Source organism: Castor canadensis, chromosome 7, assembly GCF_047511655.1.
Source record: "Castor canadensis chromosome 7, mCasCan1.hap1v2, whole genome shotgun sequence".
Lineage (NCBI taxonomy): Eukaryota > Metazoa > Chordata > Mammalia > Rodentia > Castoridae > Castor > Castor canadensis.
Window position 1 is genome coordinate 58,715,958 of NC_133392.1, and position 22,183 is coordinate 58,738,140.

General features: G+C 42.4%; 2 protein-coding genes and 1 non-coding gene across 3 annotated transcripts in view; all 3 read right to left on the reverse strand.

The window, feature by feature from the left end:
• The window catches only part of Ctnna3 (catenin alpha 3), a 1,740,232-nt gene extending 1,718,475 nt beyond the window's left edge, over positions 1–21,757 (reverse strand). Inside the window, exon 1 of the mRNA XM_074078977.1 lies at positions 21,630–21,757. The gene's annotated coding sequence lies outside the window, so the exon portion shown is untranslated. The remainder of the gene's footprint in view (positions 1–21,629) is intronic.
• On the reverse strand, positions 1,960–9,788 carry LOC141424805 (uncharacterized). Its single transcript, XM_074078980.1, has 2 exons — positions 5,261–9,788; positions 1,960–4,510 (listed from the first exon to the last, which is right to left on the reverse strand). The coding sequence occupies exon 1, from the start codon at positions 9,668–9,670 to the stop codon at positions 8,249–8,251; it is 1,422 nt and encodes a 473-aa protein (XP_073935081.1). The 5' UTR covers positions 9,671–9,788; the 3' UTR covers positions 1,960–4,510; positions 5,261–8,248.
• Trnaa-agc (transfer RNA alanine (anticodon AGC)) lies at positions 11,833–11,905 on the reverse strand. Its single transcript has one exon. It is a non-coding gene; the product is annotated as a tRNA-Ala (tRNA).
• Positions 21,758–22,183: the final 426 nt, after the last annotated feature.

Here is a 22,183-nt window from a genome sequence, read left to right on the forward strand (position 1 = left end):
AAAGTTAAACAAGTAATCGAATGACCATGTGCAGAGCCTAGCGTGTGCTAAGCAAGTGCTCTACCAGAGTTACATCCCCAGTTCACAGATGAATTTTTGAGCAGAATCTTTAAAACATATTAATGATACAGGCTAGAAAAGAAGAAAAAAATGTATGAATCATAAAGAATCACAAAATCTTTCATAAACGCATGTTTATTGATCTAAGCAATATATCCAAAACCTCAAAGAACAAGACCATAGGAAATTGTATATATGTAGTCTTCTTCGGCCATACCATCTTGGGAAAAGAGAAAAGAATCACAGATTTAATAATTATAAAATGATACCTGTTATGTCATATTTGTAAAATATATCTGTACATATGATAATAGCAGGGTTTACCTATACAGTTTAGGGTAAAAATGAAGTCACTCCTATTAATTTTTTAGGTTAAAATCACTTCCCAACTGCCAAACTATCCCTAAAAAATGTTCAAAAACTCTGGTGGTGATTCACATGCCTCAAATTTCTCTGGTTCTTTCTGAACCAGAGAAATGGATTGGAACACAAGTGGGCTCTGTTGGTGCTGTGCCCCTGGCATAGTTCACTGGTAAACACATCCCCCACAGTTCAGTGTGACTTTTCCTCCTGCTTCACTCTTGCTGCTGTGGATCCTGCCAGAGGCCACAACAACTTCAAGACAGAAGCAGCCTGCTCCCTCAGATACACAGCACAGAGCCCATGTCTTCAGCTTTTCAGTTTAGAAGGCATAGTAGTGGTGTCAGGAGGGCCTTCCAGCTCAGTCACACATGTGCCAGAAATAGCCCCCTTTGGAGTAATGCAGGCAGCAAAAGGGAAGGGGCTCCATATGTTTTTTCTTACTAGTAAATCTTAATCAGGACCAGTTGGATGTTAAAAAAAAAAAAAAAAAACCTTCCTAAGAACAGATACACTGTAAAAGGAAGGACTCCAGTCTTCACACTTTTCTTCTCTGAAGGCTCCAAGATCCTGTACAACTCTCCTCCACTCTTCCTCTGAAGGAAGACTAGGAAGCCCAACCTTTGTCAAACTAGAAAGAGACCCTGTGACACCAGATCTGAGACACAGAAAGAGAAAAATCTCCTTGATGATTTGCAAACATGGCGGAACATTTTCCAGAACCATATGTTCACAGATAAAATACAAAATGCCCAGTTCACTTGAATGTCAGATAAGCAATGAAGGATTTTCTGTCATAAGTTATATCCTATGTAATATTTGGGACATACTGAAAATAAAAATATTTGTTATTTACTTGGAATCTGTGTGTTTCATATTTTTTATTTGCTAAATCTGGCCACTGTACCCAATGACTTCATGAATGGCACAAACTGGGGGGAAAGGGGGTAGATAGGGAGCTGGAACCCAATTGTACCTGAATTTACAACAGCCTTGAGCCAGACCCACACACCTTCCTATATATCTTCACATCCTGGCAGAGACTTGGGGCTAGTACAGACAACCAAAAAGTCAGCTCACACTCCCTTACTGCACAGGAACTGCTTTTTGATAGCCAGAGAGTTTCCTGGACACCTCCCAGCATTTCTAGCAACCTTTAGTCAGCCAGATTTTAGTCTCCAGAAATGCAACGCAAGATGAAGGGAACAATGAAGGAATAGTGTGGCCTGAGATAGGAGAACCTGAACAGTAGGGACAGACACGAGAAACACAGACAGAAGGATATCCTGGAGATTCGTGTTTATGCATTTCTTTCAGAAAAGTAAATCTGTATTGCTTCAAATTATCTGGGGTTAAACTGACCTCCAAGTAGAGGACTAAATAATAATAATAATAATAATAGGAGAAAAGTTGCCCCAGTGGATATTCACTTCCCATAGCCCAGAAATCCAACGAGATGCTTGCCCTACACTTTAAGATTTGACAAGGAAATTCTGTTCTACTGTTAGGACCCCCGAGAGACAGAGAGCCACGCGTGAATGCAATCAACAAAGCAGAGTTTATTGGGCTGGCTAGCCAGGGTCGAGCTCCCACACGGACACGCAGGACTGGTTAGGAAAACACGACCCTGAGCCTCTTTAGGGGAGATCTTATATAGACCACTACCTGCCGTTACAGCAAAAGCCCGCGCGGCACATAGCCAATGATTTTGTAACACCACATACATTTCCAGCCTATCCATTTAAGAGTACATGTACTTCCTAGCCTATAGAGTAAAAGGTCAGCATTTGCGCGCGTATTTACGTTATCAACATTGAGCAAGCAGGCAGAGCACATCTTGCACGTACACCCCGTCATCTTTCGCAACCTGCTCACATTCCTCACATTCTATATGCCCGAGCCGAGCCCTGCTGCTCTGCTTATCTTATCTACACGGGGCATTTGGTACTGGTTTCTCCAACAGGGGGGTAGGGGTCCCCTGAGACATCCTATTCCTTTCATTCCCCCCTTTTCTTATGGCCTAAATTGAGGAATCATTCTCAAGGGGATGAAGAGCCTGATATTGTTGGCGGAGGACCAGAAGTTGGATAGTATTAATTCGACTTTTGACAAAGGTCATAAGTCAGTTTAGAATCCAGGGTCCTATGGTAACAAGTAATAGGAGGATTATTATTGGCCCTGCCAGTGTAGATAGGAGGGTAGCTAACCATGGGGACTGGTTAAACCAAGACTCGAACCAGCTTTCCCCGGCCTCTTTTTCTCGTTTTCTTTGTTCTAGGCTCTTTCGAAGTTTAGACATGGAGTCACGAACAACTCCGGTATGGTTGGCATAAAAACAACATTCTTCCCCTAGAGCAACACATAGTCCCCCCTTTTGGAGGAACAACAAGTCCAGACCTCGTCGGTTTTGAAGTACTACCTCTGACAGAGAAGTAAGGGATTTTTCTAGGTGGCTAATGGAGATTTCTATTCTCTCTATATCTTCGTCTATGGCTGCGCGCAGCGAAGACATCCCTTTATGCTGGGTGGCCAAGGAGGCTATGCCAGTTCCTGCCCCCGCTAACCCTAGGCTGAGTAGGGTAGCAATAGTTAGTGCGGAAATAGGTTCTCTCTTTTTTCTTTTTCAACCATTTTTGTATTCCAGTATGAATATAGACTCTCCTCCGAATGATAGAGGATGCGGGGCAGCACAGCCACTATGACACAGAATTCTTTAGAGCTGTTAAACACCTTAGTTGATAGGCAAGGGGTGAATCCGGACCGTGAGCATAGCCACCACCCCTCGTCCTTTGGAACTATCCAGTTAATAGTGCTGCCCCAGGTTTGATTGGCTTTAATAACAGTACATAAGTCTTGTCTACCCCTTGGCACCTTTCCTAAGCAGGTTCCTTGGCCACTTACCTGTTGTATGGTCAGACCTCTTTTATGGTTTCCCCAGGAACATTGGGTGGGGTTTTCACTAGTTGAGCTATTATAGGTGACATTTAGCCCTATTGCCTCATAGAATGGGGGCCTCACATCATAGCACAGCCAGCAGGAGGTAGTCATGCTAGGGTTGGTGTGGTTTAACATCAGGAATGCAGCATCTACCAGGTCCCAGAGGGGGTCTTTGGACCCGGTCATGAGACTGGGCCTCACCAGGGGAGGGCTGGTTCCTGATGGTCTTGGAGTTGGGACATTAGCCTGGGCTAAGGTTGAGGGAAGGTGGTGAGTTGTGGAAGGTTGGGGAGGTGGCTTTACATAGGGTGGCCTAAGTACCTTATTAGGGCCTACTACTGTGGACGGTGGCCCTGTGGGCTCAATTTTCAATCTGACTACTATGGTTGAGCCAGCATGTCTACCATATTTATAAAATACAATTCCCCATATCCTTCCTTGCATCCATCCTGAGGTGTCCTTTTTGCCAGCTTCAGTGAAAGTGACCTTGATTCTATCTAGATCTGTGGGCCAGCAACTGCAGTTGAAAATCGGAAGGCTTAGGCCCCCCCATCTGCTTCCCCATGGTGTTCCCCATGGTACCCCATTTACAAAGGCAAATTTGAGCAGGTCTGGTTTTGATACTCCCCATTTCCATTCACCATCGTTAGATGTGACGCATGCCCATGACTTACAGAAAGAGTATTGTATCCCCCCCGCAGTCTTTGCTCTTTTGGTGGCCCGGGCAAGCATAAAAACCATAGCGTCGAGCTGAGTCGGGGGGGGGGGAGGGGGGGTGGACCTGTAGGCTGGATTGATGTCTCTGAAGCAGAATTGTAGTTCTGGCCACCAAGTTCCCAATGGGGCAGTGTGAGTAGTCTCGTTGAGGGTGGTATGTGTCTCCCCATCGGTGAGTATTCAGGTTTGTTTATAAGGCTGGTGAGGGTTGGTTTCGGCAAAGCTCCTGCTCTGGGCAATGAGCAGGATCAGGAAGATCATCCAACTCATTTGTGATGGCTCCTGAAGACTCTGCATGTTTTTGGGGCCGCAAGAGTTTCAGCTTTAATGGGTTGTCTGGGTGCCGCCGTACAGTCCACTCTTTAGCCCCTTCTTGTTTTTGATGATTGGCTCAACGCACGTGGGAGTAATGGATCCAAGGTCCGATGCCGTCAACCTTGAGGGCGGTAGGGGTAGTAAACAGTACAACATAAGGTCCTTTCCATCTAGGCTCTAGGGTTTTGGACTGATGCCTTTTAACCCATACCATATCCCCCGGGACTATGCCATGTTCCGTGTTCGGGACCCTCTCAGTAGTATGGTACGCTTGAATTAAGGGCCATATTTGTTGTTGCACCTTAGCTAGAGCCTGTAGCATAATCAGATAATTTGGGGCCAGATCATCTAGTCTCGGGCCTAAGGTCCTTTGAATGATGGGGGGGTGGAGCCCCATACAGGATTTCAAAGGGGGTTAGCCCATGGACATAAGGGGAGTTCCGGACCCGGAAGATGGCTAAGGGAAGGAGTGTCACCCAATCTCCGCCAGTCTCCAGGGCCAATTTGGCTAAAGTCTCCTTTAGTGTACTATTCATCCTTTCTACCTGCCCTGAGCTCTGGGGGTTATATTCACAATGTAGCTTCCAATTGGCCCCCATAGCCTGGGCTAGCCCCTGCAGGACTTTACTAATGAAAGCCGGACCGTTATCTGACCCAATTGCCTCGGGCACCCCATATTTGGGTATGATTTCCTCTAGCAAGGCCTTTGCCACTACCTGACTCGTCTCCTTCTTTGTAGGAAAAGCCTCCACCCAGCCCGAAAAGGTATCTATGAATACTAGCAAATATTTGTACCCAAACTTTCCTGGCTTTACCTCAGTAAAATCCACTTCCCATCTTCTTCCCGGAGCCCTCCCCCATTCCCGAGTACCTGTGTGGTGCCCCTCCCTTCGTCCTGGTTTCATGACTGTGCAGCTGGCACAATCTTCCACAATTTGACGGACTGCCACGGTCTGGTTTGGAAATCGGAGCTGCGCAGATGTCAACAGGTCTAGTAATTTTCTCCGCCCCAAATGGGTGGACTTATGTAAGTTAGCCAACAGGAATCATCCGAGTTTTTCGGGCAGAATTAACTTGCCTTCCAAGTCGCTTCTCCATCCGTCTTCCCCTTCTCTAATGGGGGAGTGGGCTCTCATCCAGGTGAAATCCTCCGTGGAGTATTCTGGTCGGAGGGGTAGCGAAGGGAGCTCTGGGACAGGCACGTCTACAGCCGCGACCATGGAAGGACTCACCATTGCTGCTCTCTTTGCTTCTTGATCTGCTCTGTTGTTACCGACAGCTTCCAGCATCTTGGCAGACTGGTGGCCTGGGACATACGTCACTGCCACTGCCTTTGGTTTTTCCACTGCCATTAATAGACGCTGGACCTTGGCCAGGTTCTTTAGATTTTTCCCTTCTGCTGTGCGGAATCCTCTTTCGCGATAGATGGCCCCGTGGACATGGACGGTACCGAAAGCATAGCAACTATTGGTGTAGATATTGACTCGCTTTCCTTTTGCCCTCCCCAGGGCCTCTGCCAAGGCAATTAATTCCGCTTTTTGGGCTGAGGTTCTGGGTGGGAGGGCGCTGCTCCATACCACATTTCCTTCTTGGTCAACTACCGCCACCCCAGCCCTTCGGACTCCATCTTGGACAAAGCTGCTTCCATCAGTGTACCAGTTTAATTTGCAGCCGGACAGGGGGGTATCCTTTAGGTCAGCCCTTACCTGTGTGACTTCGGAGAGGAATTCTTTGCAGTCATGGACAGGTGTCTGTAGTTCCGGGTTAGGCAACAGGGTGGCAGGGTTCAGGGTTACGGGATCTGTGAATGTGATCCGAGGGGAATCCAACAAGAGCCCCTGGTAATGAGTGAGCCTGGCATTCGTCATCCATTTCCCTGGGGGTTGTTTAAGGATTCCCTCCACCGGGTGAGGGGCTGTGACCCAGAGGGCCTGTCCAAAGGTTAATTTATCGGCTTCTCTCACTAGCACGGCGATGGCCGCTATGATACGAAGGCAGGGGGGCCATCCTGCCGCTACTGCATCTAATTTCTTGGAAAGGTATGCCACCGGCCTCTTCCAAGGACCTAGTTGTTGGGTCAAGACTCCTTTGGCTACCCCCTTTTTTCATCTACAAATAGAGTGAATGGTCTTGTAGGATCTGGCAAGGCTAAGGCAGGGGCCTGTAAAAGAGCGTCCTTTAGCTGGTCAAAAGCCTGTTGTTCTTTCTCCCCCCATCTCCAATCTGGAGCCTCTTTGGTGGCCTCATATAGGGGTCTGGCTATCTCCGCAAATCCCGGAATCCAGAGTCTACAGAATCCTGCGGAGCCCAGGAACTCTCTTACTCCCCTAGTGGATGAGGGGGATGGGATAGCCAAAATAGTCTGTTTCATGGCATCAGTCAGCCATCTTGCCCCATCTGCGATCCGATAACCCAGATATGTCACTGACCTTTTACAGATGTGGGTTTTCTTGGCACTCGCCCGATATCCCAGCTCACCTAATTCCATTAGCAGGTGTTCAGTAGCCTCGTTGCATTCCTCTCGGGTTTCTGCCGCTAACAGTAAATCATCAACATACTGTAATAGAGTGACTAGCGGGTGGCTCCAGCGAAAGGGTTCCAGGTCCTGGCTCAGGGCCTCATTAAACAGGGTGGGAGAGTTTTTAAATCCTTGCGGCAGTCTGGTCCAAGTAAGCTGTCCAGATTGGCCCCCACCCTCATGCCATTTGAAAGCAAATAGTGGCTGGCTAATTTCTGACAATGGAATGCTGAAGAAAGCATCTTTCAAATCAAGGGTTGTATACCACACTTGCAAGGGGGGGTAGGTGGCTGAGCAAGGTATAGGGATTCGGAACGGTGGGATGAATGTCCTCCGTCTGCTTGTTTACCTTTCACAGGTCCTTTACAGGCCTATAGTCCTTGCTTCCTGGCTTTTGGATGGGGAGCAGAGGTGTATTCCAGGCGGACCGACAAGGCCGCAGTATTCCTTCCTTTAATAGCCTGCGGATATGAGGGGCTATGCCTCTTCGAGCCCCCTTGGGCATAGGATACTGTTTCACCCGAATGGGAAGAGCGGAAGCCTTCAATTGTATAACTATGGGAGGGAGGTGCTTGGCGAGCCCAATTCCCACAGTCTCTGCCCAGGCCGTGGGGAACCTTTTTAGCCATTGGGCTATGTCCCCTTCTGGCTCCTGTCGGTCCTCAAACAGCCGATACTCGTCAGCCAATGATAGGGACAGGAAGTGTATCGGGCTCCCCTCCTGATCAGTCACAATTATTCCATCTGGTTCAAAATAGATACGGGCCCCTACTTTGGCGAGTAAGTCCCGTCTGAGCAGGGGAGCAGGGCTCTCAGGAACGACCAGGAAGGAGTGTGTGACCTGGTGTTTTCCTAAGTTTACCTTTCTTTTGGTAGTCCATGTACATAACTGCGTACCGGTGGCCCCCTGAACGACACTTGTTCGTTCCTTGTTCAAAGGTCCATGTGCCTTGTTTAAGACCGAATACTGGGCGCTGGTATCCACCATGAATCCCATCGGCTTCCCCTCCACATGTATTGTTACCCAAGACTCGGGGAGGGGGTCCGAGCCCCGTCTCCTTCAGTCCTCTTCTCCGGCTAGGAGGACTCTGGCCTGCTCTACTGCTCGTTCCCTTTCCCTGTTATCCCCCGGTCTCCTTCCAAACCCTCTTCTTCCCTTTAACTTAGGGCACTCTCTTTTCCAGTGCCCAGTCTCCTTACAGTAAAAACAGTGTTCCTTATCGGGGGTCCGGGCATGGCTCCCTCCCCTGGGTTTGTCCCGGACACCCGCTAGGAAAATACGGGCCATTTCTCTTTGTTGCTTTCGGTTCTCCCTAGCCTGGAACTCCCTGTCCTCCTTTCTCAATTTCTCCTGGACCTCCCTGTCTTCCTTTCTCCGCCTTTCCTCCTTTCTTCTGGAGTTTCCCTAGCAGTAAAGACCTTCTCTGCTATTTGTAGCATTTCCCTAATGGTCATTTTCCCTAAGTTTTCCTGTTTATTGAGTTTTCTCCTAATGTCTGGAGCTGCCTGATTAATGAATGAGAGTACCACAGCAGACTGGTGGAGCTCCACCTCAGGGTCAATAGGGGTGTACTGATGGTATGCCTCGTAGAGGTGCTCTAAGAAACCGGCCGGGCTTTCGTTTTCCCCTTGGACGACTGCTTTTACTTTTGCAAAGTTGGTGGGCCTTCTAGCGGCCGCTCGGAGACCAGCCATAAGAGTCTGGCGGTAGATTCGGAGACGCTCCCTACCTTCTGCGGTCCCAAAATCCCAATCAGGGCGGCGTAGGGGGAAGGCCTCGTCTATGGCTGGTTGGAGAGTTGTGGGTCTCCCATTATCCCCCAAGACGTTCTTCCTCTCTTCATTGAGGATGCGCTCTCGTTCCTCCGTCGTAAAAAGAGTATTGAGCAGTTGATGACAGTCATCCCAAATGGGACGGTGTGTATGCATGATGGACTCCAGGAGATCTATGAGACACTTAGGGTCTTCCGAAAAGGGCAGGTTCTGCGTCCTCCAGTTATATAGATCACTGGAGGAGAAGGGCCAGTACTGAAACTGTTGTCCCCCTCCCGGTCCCCCTTGGCCTACCATCTGGACTGGAAGTGTAGGGACAGTTTCTTCCCCCTGTGTTGATGAGGAGGGCCCGTCTTCCCCATCCCTTTCCCGGATCCCTCGGGGGCAAAGTCTTTGACCCATTCCTCCTCCTGCTGCCAATCCTGTTGAGGAGGATGAGGAAATTTCCTCCTCCAGGGCACTGACTTGGCCAGGGGGAGTCATGTATGGAGGCGGCCGATCTTCCTCTGCCCCTGTGAGGGATGGGTAAAGGGGGGAACTCTCTGGTAAGACTGAAGATGGTAAGGGAGGTGCCCTATTCTGAGGACCGATCAGGGTGGGAAGAGGAAGTTTCTCCTCCTCCTTTATGACCAAGGTGGGCGTGACTGGGGTTTTAGCCCTGGGAGCCGAACTGAAGGGGTGAGTCAGAAAAGCTGTTAACCAAGCGGAGGGGGGGTTCCTCGCCAGATCCTCCCAAACCAAAATGTAAGGGACTTGGTCTGGATGGCCTCGATTGCCTGGCCAAAAAATGACTGCTTTAACCTTAGTGATCAGGTCTAGGGAGAGGGAACCTTGAATGGGCCATCTGACTCCGAAGGTGGGCCACTCTGCAGAACAAAAGGTGTCGAACTTACCTTTTTTGATGACCAGACCCGCATTTAAGGCCCTTTCTTTAACTTCTGAAAAGTGAGAAAGGATCAGAGACTTTGGGGTTGTTTGTCCCTGTCCCATTGTGGAAGGAGAATCAAACACCAAGAGAAATAGAGCAAAAAGGGTAAAGGCAACAATAATTCCACATACACACAACACTCTACAGCACTCGCTCGGACCGGTCCTTCTCTCACACTGGTGCGCACCTCATTCAACCTCCTCACCGTCCAACTTGGATATCAGGCCGAAAGGCGTCCACTTGACGGGTGGTCGGTAGACTAGCTCAATTAGTTCTTCACCTGGCGCCAGGGTTCCTAAAATGCTCGAGCCCAAATGAGAGGAAAGCCTCTCCCAATAGGACCCTGTGGTCCTCCTAGCGAGATTCCCAGAATGAATCTCCCTGGGGATTGGCCAAATCCCCGCTGCGGCCCAAATGGAACACTCAAATTCCTCCAAATGAGGGTCTTGGATCCCCTCCCAACGCCTAGGACTTGGGATCGCCCTGCTTTCTCGCGGGCAAGTTCTGTCTCTCGAGAAAATGGAATCTCGCTGGGGCCTCCAAATGTTAGGACTCCCGAGAGACAGAGAGACACGCGTGAATGCAATCAACAAAGAGTTTATTGGGCTGGCTAGCCAGGGTCGAGCTCCCACACAGACACGCAGGACTGGTTAGGAAAACACGACCCTGAGCCTCTTTAGGGGAGATCTTATATAGACCACTACCTGCCGTTACAGCAAAAGCCCGCGCGGCACATAGCCAATGATTTTGTAATACCACATACATTTCCAGCCTATCCATTTAAGAGTACATGTACTTCCTAGCCTATAGAGTAAAAGGTCAGCATTTGCGCACGTATTTACGTTATCAACATTGAGCAAGCAGGCAGAGCACATCTTGCACGTACACCCCGTCATCTTTCGCAACCTGCTCACATTCCTCACATTCTATATGCCTGAGCCGAGCCCTGCTGCTCTGCTTATCTTATCTACACGGGGCATTTGGTACTGGTTTCTCCAACAGGGGGGTGGGGGTCCGCTGAGACATCCTATTCCTTTCACTACCAAAATTAAAAGTGGTAGAGCTTAAAAGGGGTACACAAATCTTATCTAAGACCTACTCTATTACTAAATAAATCTTCTTTCAAAGATAAATAAATGGAAAAAATTTAAAGACTGTATTACTTAAAAGCGAAAGAGAATGTCTTAAAGATATAAGAGAAAATTATTTCCAAGATAATAGAAAGTTTAGAAAATACATCTGCTCTATGATCTCAGAAAAATACCCAGAAAACAAAATTCTAGGAAAAAAGTGATAAGACTGAATAAAATAAAGTTGATGTAAGTGAAAGATGAAGATAAAAAGAAACCTTACAAAGATATAAACATCTAAGAATTCAATAATATTAAAAAGATAAGGTAATTAAAATCTGAATTGTAGAAATCGTTCCTCTTTATTTTTTTCTTCCTCCCAATCAGCAACCTTACCATTCAGAGCACAAAAGAAGTAAAGAGTGGAATGCTACCCTGAAATTAATTCTTACCAGCAAAGAGGAATATACTAGTGAAGTGGAAGTGACAGGAACCTTGGGGGAAATTGAACATATCACCTTAGAGTTCATTACAGCCGTGAAAGAAAACACAAAGCAAAGTAAGACAAGTATCTTAGATTGCTTAGCAGTTCACAGAAAATATAAAAATCTCTGAGTCACAGACTCTAAAATGAAAGATAGATCAAGAAACAGAATTCACTACTACAGTTGCAAATGAGAGATAAATAGCTACAGTGCGATTGCGAAGAGCTTTCTAAAGAGCTGAGGTTTTAAAGGACATACAAAAGAAAGAATGAACACATTAGTGTAGTATTGGCTATGAGAAGAGTGAACTAAGCCTAGAATGAGAAAAACACTCAAATACAAAAACTTGTAGGTTGGGCTTGAGGATGGAAGAATAAGAAAGGTACAACCCGTGCCCCTCCCTCTATCCCCAGGCAAATTTCATAATGTTAACAAATGACCAAAAGGAAGAAAAATGACTGCCTCTACTTTGTTTTCATCTTGTCTACCAAGGAGAATAGTCTTTAAAATGGAAAGATTGTGCTGACAATCTTGAAAGGAAATTGAAGACACAGCAGGAGAAAATATAGTAATGGAACATTTAACTGGTTAGATGAATGTCTTTCAGAGTTTATTCTATCAAAGCAAGCCTTCTCATCTTCAACACTACTGACATTTCTACTTTTTTTTTGGTGGTACTGGGATTTGAACTCAGAGTCTCATGCTTGCTAGGCAGGTGCTCTACCAATTGAGCCACTCCACCAGCCCCACTACTGACATTTTAGACTGGACAATTCTTTGTTGTGAGGGGCTGTCCAGGGTGTTGTAGGATATTGAAAAGCATCCCTGGATTCTACCCACTAGGCAGCAGTCACACCTGTCCCCCTGTTGTGACAATCAAAAATGTCTCCAGACATTGCTAAATGTCTCTGGGAGCAAAAGCTCTGTGGGTTGGGAATGACTATGTTACAGAGCAACAAAAAAGTGTTTATATCACAATAGCCAAGTTATGGAAACAACCAAGATGCCCCACCACTGATGAATGGATCAGGAAAATGTGGTATCTATACACAATGGAATTTTATGCAGCTATGAAGAAAAATGAAATGTTATCATTCTCTGGTAAATGGATGGAATTGGAGAACATCATCTGAGTGAGGTTAGTCTGGCCCAAAAGACCAAAAATCATATGTTCTCCCTCATATATGGACATTAGATCAAGGACAAATACAACAAGGGGACTGGACTTTGAGCACATGATAAAAGCGAGAGCACACAAGGGAGGGGTGAGGATAGGTAAGACACCTAAAAAATTAGCTAGCATTTGTTGCCCTTAACGCAGAGAAACTAAAGCAGATACCTTAAAAGCAACTGAGGCCAATAGGAAAAGGGGACCAGGAACTAAAGAAAAGGTTAGATCAAAAAGAATTAATCTAGAAGGTAACTCACATGCACAAGAAATTAATGTGAGTCAACTCCCTGTATAGCTATCCTTATCTCAACTAGCAAAAACCCTTGTTCCTTCCTATTATTGCTTATGCTCTCTCTTCAACAAAATTAGAGACAAGGGCAAAATAGTTTCTGCTGGGTATTGAAGGGGTGGGGGGGAGAGGGAGGGAGTTGGGGGGAAGGGGGAGAAATGAACTAAACATTGTATGCACATATGAATAAAATAAAAAAATTTTTTTAAAGTGTTTATATTATCTCACAGAGTTCTGGTTGGCATCTCAAGTAATAATGGAAAATGAGAGTGGTAACAGAAGATTGAAAACTGACATGTCCCAAATATCAAAAAGGAAGAATTTGAAAATTAAAACTGGGAAATTTTACACTGATCTTAGCCAAAGTATCAAAATAATCTTATGATGCCTTGGTGTAGGTCTCTTTTGGGGGTTGTTGCTGTTGTTTTTGTTTATCTGAGTGGAACTGGGCTTTTAACTCAGGGCTTCACACTTACAAGCCAGGTGCCCTACTGCTTAAGCAACACCTCCAGTCCATTTTACTCTGATTATTTTTAGAGATGGGGTCTAGAGAACTATTTGGCAAACTGTGATCCTCCCAATCACAGCCTCCCAAGTAGCTAGGATTACAGGCTTGAGCCACCAATACCCAGCTTGGTATAGGTTTATTAAGAGGCATTCATACTAAACAAACTTTATTTTCTTCTCTTCCTTTTTCTTTTTTCCAATGTCATTGTTAAAGAGGATAAATTGGTTTCATTAAAACATATATTAATTTTTTTGTGAAATCCCCTTTGACAAGATAAAGAAATACGAAGTGTCTCATATACTATTGGTCAGAGTGACTATTAGTAAAATCTCTTTGGAAGGCATTCTGGCAGGATCCATAAAATTGCATATGCACAAATTCTTGGTCTAAGCAATACTACCTCTAAGAATCTGAATATACATATACAAAGATGTATGTAAAGATTTCAGTGTTGTTTCCAGAGTAACAAAAAGTTTGAAACAACTTAAATGTAATCAATAAGGTACCAGTTAAATAAATTGTCATATATATCCTTTCGTTGAGTTGACTTTATTACTACAGGGTCAAAAAAGGACTTTAAGAAACAAATAGATCCTATTCATTTGTATATCAGTGGGAGAGATTCCAAAAATATTTAATAACCTTGGGGTTTGGGCTGTAGCTCAGTGTTAAGAGCATTTGGCAGCATGAACAGGCCCTGGGTTTGATCCCCACCACTGCAAAATAACAATAGTATTAATAATAATACCCAGCGTAGTTCAGCCCCCAGCTAACCAGAACTTAGCCTGAGCTGGGTCTTGAGAGCCCTTCCTATGTCAGATGTTCACTCTTTCATTGCTGGGGAGTCCCAGCACAGACCAAGTAGTCAGGGGGAAGAGGGAGTACAAGAGCATTTCACAGTTTAACAATTTGTATGGCCTTGCTAGGGAATATCAGTCCTCAGCCAAGTGTGATGGCATACTCCTATAATCCCAGCCTGGGCTTCATAACAAGATCCTATCTCATAAATAAATAAATAAACAAACAAATAAGAGAATGTCCTCATCACTTGGCAGAAACTACATTAAAATGATTCAGAATAAGTTGGGCATTGGTGGCTCACACCTGTAATCCTTCCTACTGGGGAGAATTGCAATTTGAGGCCAGCCTGGACAAATAGTTCAGAAGACCCCATCTCCAAAATAATGAACTAGAGGTGTGGTTCCAGCAGTAGAGCACCTGCTTTGCAAGCACAAAGCCCTGAGTTCAAACCCCAGTCCTACCAAAAAAAAAAAAGATCAGAATAGCATGGAGCATCAAATTGGTTGAATTAAATCAAATGTCAGCTATAAAAAAAAGAGTTAAGTAGTCCAGTCCCACCAAAAAAAAAAAAAAAAGTTAGGTAAACTTACACATACTGATAAGGAATGATATAGAACAACAACAAAAAAATAAAAAGAGTTTTTAAGACAGAGTGTCACTATGTAGCCCAGGCTGGCCTTGAACTCACTATCCTCCTGCCTCAGCTTCCCAAGTGCTGGGATCACAGGCGTGCACCATCATGCCCAGTTATGTTAACAATTTTTTTAAATTATTCATATCAGAAACTGGTGGTGACTACTCCATCAGAAGATGGCCAGGGAACTGAGGGGCTGGAGTCAGAGCAGAAGGCAATTTATTTTCATTGCATATCTTTACAGCAGGTATTACAGGTTTGCTAACTTCATGCCTCTTTTAATCACAGCTCTGCTTTGTTCCTCAGCTATAGAGGCTGAATAGTACAGCAGCAGAACTAAGCCAGAGTTTAGTTCAGAAGGGGTGTAAACTCAATCAACCTACAGCATCTTCCACAAAGGTTACACAATGAAAACTACAAAAGTCTGCTCTTTCTAAACTTCCTTGGTGAAATGAAACCCAGATTTCACCCAGCCAACATGGCTTAGATGAGGAGGACACAGGCCCAGCCCCGAAGCCTGGAATGATGGGAGTTAGTGCCTCTGCCTGGCTATCCCTCAGGTATAGCAGGCTATTTTTCCTGGCCCTATTGTCTTTGGCTGTTTCTCCAAATCTACTGGGGTATTTTTGAACTACCTTATGTTGTTTATGAAACTCTTTTTTGCTTAAACCAGCTAGAGTAGACTTTTGGTTATAAGCAAAAAAACATGGCTAAAGTACACTTTGTTAAGATAAAAATAAATAGTGTGTAACCTTTTCAGCTTAAAAAAGTTAGTGTTTATAAAAGATTTTGTCAAACAGACAAGAAGGTGGTGTAAGTATACTTCTGAGAGGAAATACATGCGTAAGAGGCAAATCCGAAAGACCCAACATAGAGATCTAGGTCCCAAAAGTACATCAGAACATTACCTTTGTCTCAACCACCTGAAGCACTTCATAAAACACAAATGTAGATCCAAATTCATGGTTCTCCTTCATACACATAGTAACTAATTTTAAAACATAATGAAGAGAAGATACCATTTATCATAGTAACCAAAATTTGTTAAATACTGATGTGAAGACAACTTTAAAATTATACTAGCTAGCTAGGTGTGGTGGTGCATACCAGTAATCCCAGCTACTCAACACGTGGAAGCAGGAATATGAGTTCAAGGTCAGCCTACACTACACAGCAAGTTTGAGGACAGTCTGAGCAAAAAATCACAGTAATAATAATAATGAGGGCTGGCAGAGTGACTCAAGTGCCTAGCAAGTGTGAGGCCCTGAGTTCAAACCCCAGTATGGCAAAAAATAAATAAATGAGTAAAATTTTGAAAATAATAATAATGAGGAGAGAGATTGATCTTTTATTAAGATATAGTATTAAATGAAGTTATTTTAAAAGTAGGAATTAGATGACAAATTAGTTACAAATATTAATAGAACAGGAGAAAGAGTTAAGAAACAGACTCCAATATAAATTTAGCATATGACAAAGATGTCATTTTAAAAAATAAATCATAACATATCTTATAAAGAAACATTTAGGGAAGAAAATTAAAATTAAGCTTTCAGCTTCATTCCTTTGTCTAAACTCAATTCCAGATACAGAAAAAATTTTAAATTTCTGACAGTGTGAATAGATTTATATATAATAAATTTGTTACGGAAGTGAAAAGCCCTAAGCAAAACATAAAGCCAGAAGCCATAAAGGAAGAAGTTTAAAATTTTTACTACAAAATATTTTATTTTCCATATAATTTAAAAATAAAACATGAAAGTTAAAAAATAAACAATTAATTGGGTAAAATATACAAATTGGATTCATCACAAATTTATCACATCAGGAATTATGAGTAGTATTTCAGCCTTTGCCTGCAGAAGATGAAAAATATGCTGATCAGCCACAGCACCCTCATGAATGCATCTTGTTACCAGAGCAAACTGCACAAAAAGATGTCCATACTGGGAAAATGATATAATAAAGATGTGGCTTGGATTAGAAAAATCTCATGTAATTCCAGGTCACAAGAACATATAGCTTCAATGAAGGAAGAACTGGAAATGGCTAAATATTCAATCAGAGTCAAGCTCTGCAGTTGCTGTTATGTCCACAGGAGAACACATCCAGCATGGCCTCAAGAGCTCTGAAGAGACCATCATGGTGGTGTGTGCCTGTGACCCCTGCACTGGAGCTGAGGCAGGACCATCATGAGTTCCAGGCTGGCCTGCACTACATAGCAAGATGCTGTCTCCAAAAATAGTAATAATAATAAAATAAAATTTATCCATGTTTTAAATTTTTTTTAAAAAAAGGAGCACTAAAGAATTAGCAGTGCAATGGGAACCAAAACCCTGAGAGCAGGAAGCAATTAACTCCTAATGCCACAGCAGCTTCATATTAAAAAATGCAAATCCATTTTATTTAAAGATGGTGAGAAAATGTTTTCATTAAAAGATATTTAAACACCAGAGAAATATGAAATTGTTCAACCTTACTCATAATTAATTCAATGTAAATCAAAAACAACAAATATTGTTTTCACCCATCAAGCAGTCAAAAGTGAACTTTTTTACATGCTTTCAGTGCTGGTAAGGGTTGTGACCTAGGCTTTCAGAGTACACGCTAGCAGGGGTATATATGGGTATAAACTTCTTGAAGGGAAATATGATAGTATCTCTCAAATTGTAAATTACACATATTCTTTAACCACTTGGGTGATATTTCCAATTAGAGATAATTCTTATGAAATTTTTAAATGAGCATAACTTTAAATACAGCAGTTCTACTTCCATGGATTTATCCAAAAATATACTCACAAAAGTGTTTCAAGATATATGAACAAAAATATTCATTAAGCAAAGCAACATGACAAAATAAACAATGTTGAAAACTACAAACATATCCATCAATTCTGCTATATCCATGTAGAGAAACACAGTGAAGCTGTTGGAAAGGAGGTCCGTCTATACAAATTGCTAATACATCTGTCTTAACCAACTATAACTGTCCTGAGGGGATGCAAGATGCAGACCAACATGTACAATACTATGCCTTTTTTTCCTTCACCTAAATTAAGGTTTCATAAATGAGCAAAAAAGAAGAAAATGCACGGCCAGGCGCCAGTGGCTCATGCCTGTAGTCCTAGCTTCTCAGGAGGCATAGATCAGGAGAACCAAGATTCAAAGTCAGCCCAAGCAAATAGTTTGTAAAAACCTTCTTCTTGATATCTTGAAAATATCAACAAGAAGAAGATGAAGATCAGGAGAAGGAGATGAGGAGAGGAAGAAAGAAGAAGAAGGAGAAAGTTAATCCTGTAAATGTCCATGGAAGCATGCTTTATAAACTCCAGCCCTGGAGTAAGCCAGACCCATATCTCTTCTGGGGACTCTCAGGGAAGTTGATTTTATTTCTTACTCTCTTCACTCTTCACTCACCCACAAACTCACATACACTAGAAAAGGAACACCATGAAAACAGGAACCTTGTTTCACTAGCAACTATCCCCAGCACTTCGGAATAAATTCCAAGGCGAACACTAAAATAGACTCGATGTTAGCCCCTTTGGCAATCCTGCCTTTCAGTCATTGTGTAGGCTCCTCAAAGAGATACCTCAGGGCTTCTTTGCATTGAAACCGTCCATATTCAGAGGACTCATCAACAGAGACGTGCCAGTTTGTTCATTACCTAATTAACTGTACCCTTTATCCCAATTCTCTGCCTTCATGCACATAAGTAGAGAATCCTTATGCAGTGTTCTTTAAGCAATGTTACTCCAAGTGCATGTCTTCAAAGAGATAAGGAGTTTGCATCAAAATGCAAATCAATGACTACCTCCTTCATCTACAAAGTCTTGCGACACAGTCCTTAGGGAACAGCTGATTAACATTCTGCTACAAGCTCCTTATCTTCTTAGTAATAGATTGAGAACTGCAGATCATATGAATAGTACTAAAATACAGGAGAGCTAACTCGCTCAAGTTCCAATATGTGGAAAGATTTCTTTACATTAATTGTTGCTTTCTCCATCAAATCAATTTCCTGTTGACAGAAGGGACTTGAGGAAACATAGGCGTAATGGTTAGGATAATAAAAGCAGGAAAAGGCACCAGATAAACCTGACCAATTTTTAATTTCTCACTCAGGAATTTAAAGTCACTTTTGAGTCCCTGAAGTTAGTAATTAAATTGGTAACAGATTACTGACTGAGTCCCAGGCAGCAACACTGTAGTTAAAAACAAAAATTAAACATGTGAAACTCGGGAGCAGTAGCTAATAGTCCCGTTCACTTTCAAAACTTCTGTAGCCTCAATTATCTGTCAGTTTCCATTAGATTAGCAATTTAGCTAAAGTCAGGAGTCCCACCCCACAGGACCATGTCACTTAAAACCCAGTATCCAAATAAGAATCAGAAAATCACGCTTTTTGAATCTCTGGACTAACATTCCCATGAGCCAATGATCCATAAATAAATACTATTTTTAAGTCTTCATTACGAAGCACATAGTTTCTCTTCAGGCAAGATTGGGCTGCCAACTTCTCTTCTTAAATCTTAATCCTTTCTCTTCCAAAGAAAAAATGCAAACTGAAGTTCATAGGGAACAAAGAATAGAATTTCTATCTGTCCATAGCTATGATCTCTAAATATCACTGAAAATGAAACTTTGTAATTTAAAAACTTATTTATAATACAGGAAAAATATATTTTTGAGAAAAAAACATTTTTTAAGAATTCACAACTCTATACCTCACTCCCACCAAACAATACGATATTCTACTCACTCTGCTTTGATTACTCCAGACCAACCACCAATATGTGTTTTATCAATCACTAATTCCTTACCTTTTTTCTTTCTGTATATTTTATTTCTACGACCATGTTTTCTGATTTAACAATTAAAAATTAAAATGTATCTGCCCTAACTTTCACCCTTACAATGCCTTATTTCAGTCCCATTTCCCTGATTTGAAAAACCCAATACTGGATTTCTGCTGCTGTGTACCCTTCATCCTTTTTTCTTTCCATTCTGCTGCCTATAGATTTTCTCCAAATACCTCTGACTTCTCTAGTTTCACTACAACTAAGGTATTTACCCTTCTTATTTTTGCTATTTCTTTTTCACAGTCAGATAAGAAAATTCATATAAATCAGAACTGTGTATGCATGGTCTTCTAGCAGAAATTTTTTATAAATTCTATTGGTGTAAAGTCCAAAACAATATGTGGCCAATAACTATACTATCTATTGGGTTCAGGCACAGCTGGGGCGCTTTCAACTCTGATATGTAGCTTTGTTGACAATTGTGAAAGTTTGTAAATTGAAATTTTGTAAGCAGAAGAGATTGTGTCCTTCCAAACACTTAGTACATTGCTATCTGAGTGCCTGATAACAATGTCTTATAGCTCATAGACACTGAATAAACATTTCATTTAGCAGACAAGGAATTTTTTAATACTTAAAAGAGAAACAGTAAAAACATATCTTAAGCATCACAACCTTTGCCTCTTAAATGTAATGCTCTCTAATCCAAAAACTCCACACTTAGTACAGAGATTAAGGAAATCATCTTAAATATTAATACATAATGCATACATAAATATACAAATGTGTTTCCTGAAGTACGTAGATCTTCAACAGTGATTAATTAAATTGCATCCATTCACTTGAAAGAATATTACACAATAATTCAAAATAACATCTATGTAGAATAGTTAATATTATATGAAAAATGTTTTGGTACAAGGGTAAATGAAAAAGCAAGGATTCAAATACAATCTACAATGCTATTGCAATTAGCTTTAAGGTCATAAAGAGGGAAAAAAAACTAGAAGAAAATATACCAATGAGACTTCAGGTAATAATTTTTTCTCTGTAATTTCAAAATTCCTTCAATGAGCACTTACCACTTTTGTAATTAAAAAAAAAAGAGCTTTACTCTAAAACTCCCAATCTTTTACTCAAATAAGAATGGCTCAGACGATATGTAAGAAGTCACAAATGAAAATAAGAGTGTGTGTATACCGTCTGTATTTTCGGGTTTCTGATTTAATAAGTTTGTTCTATGTTACTACTAAGGTAATTGTTGTAGTGTGCAATGAAATTTTAATAGCACATCCAAATGTGCCATTCAAATTTGACTGGTTACATCCACATCTCCAAACCACAACTACTCTCAACAAGCTGACCTTTCTGTCTAAATAAGCTAACCACAAACCCAGAAACAAGGCTAACTTGAAATCTCACTTTTCCCACTGGTGTTTTAAACAATTCATTGAATCCCATTATCTCCAGAGATATTGTAAGTCTTTCTGAGTACCATTTGTGAGTGACTCAAACCCTCTAAGTCAATGAACCTCCTGAAGTTTATCCTCAATTTCTCCTTTCCATTTGAAGTCATTTCTTCCCCGTCTATCCTCACTTTGACTGACAGAAGCTACTCACAGTCACTCAGACCCCACTAGATAGCAATCTTTTGGATACATAATTATTATATCCCATGTTCATTGCGCATAGTGATTTTCACTCGATTATAAACAGTGGTCAAACGGATCTCAGAGCATTCCTGAACCTCCTAATATTACTGCCAATTATATGACAAATACAAGCCAAATATTACATTCAGAAATTGATTCTCTTTGTCACTTTCCCACTTGAAACATCTTCCATTTACTGTGAAGAACTTTGGGCTGAAAGTAAAATCCCTTCAAACAGTTTCTGTCTTTGCTGCCTTTTCCCCAGTCTCAAGCACAAGCACAAGCATCCAGCCATATCTTATCTTTTCCTGCACAGCATCCAATGGGCTTTTTATAGCCAGAAACTCTCTGAATGCAAAGCACGACCTTGGCTACTAGCTTCCCCTGGCACTAGTTTGAAAGTTATTTTTATCTTGAAAATTAGCGTGAAAGCCTACATTTCTCATCATAAGTAGTCAAAACATTGCCACTTTATTTAATAATGTGATCTGTCTTCATTCAGAAAGAAGCCCGCATTTTAAAACTATGATACACAGCTAACAGCAATTCAAGGGAGAAATGGTAATGCACGAAGTCCCACTCCTCTGGTCACAGACTTTTCTCTTACCTTTCTGTTGCTTCCTATAAAGTAAATGTGCTTAAAATTCAGCTCTTGAGGGGAGTTTTCCCAAAAAAAAGAAAGAAAGAAAGAGGAAGAGGGGCACTCTGGAAGTGAAAAAAAAAAAAAAAAAAAAAGCTTTGTGATAGTCTCAGAGTTTCAGAGTACCAAACTGAAGGCAGTGACAGTGGGGCAGTCACTTTAGCTGAGCGGTTCACCCAGGATAAGAAGGAAAGGGGAGGTTACAAGCCAGGGAGGTGGTATCTAATCCTGAACCGTTAGTCACTGACCTCACTGACAAGTTGTTACTGAAAATACTGTGTTGAAAAAGGCCAGACACATACTTTGCCTAGAGACCTACATAGTTGTCAGAAAGCTCTGAACAACTTACATTTAAATTTCTATATTCCCTTTCCAAAATAAGGACTTCTTATTTCTAACTAAAGCTGAAGGCCAGAATTACTGAAAGTGAAAAACGGTAACACAAGGAAACACTGGAAATCTTCACATCAAAGATCTATTCCTAAAACTCAAGAACTACAAGATGACTGTGTCAAGGCTGT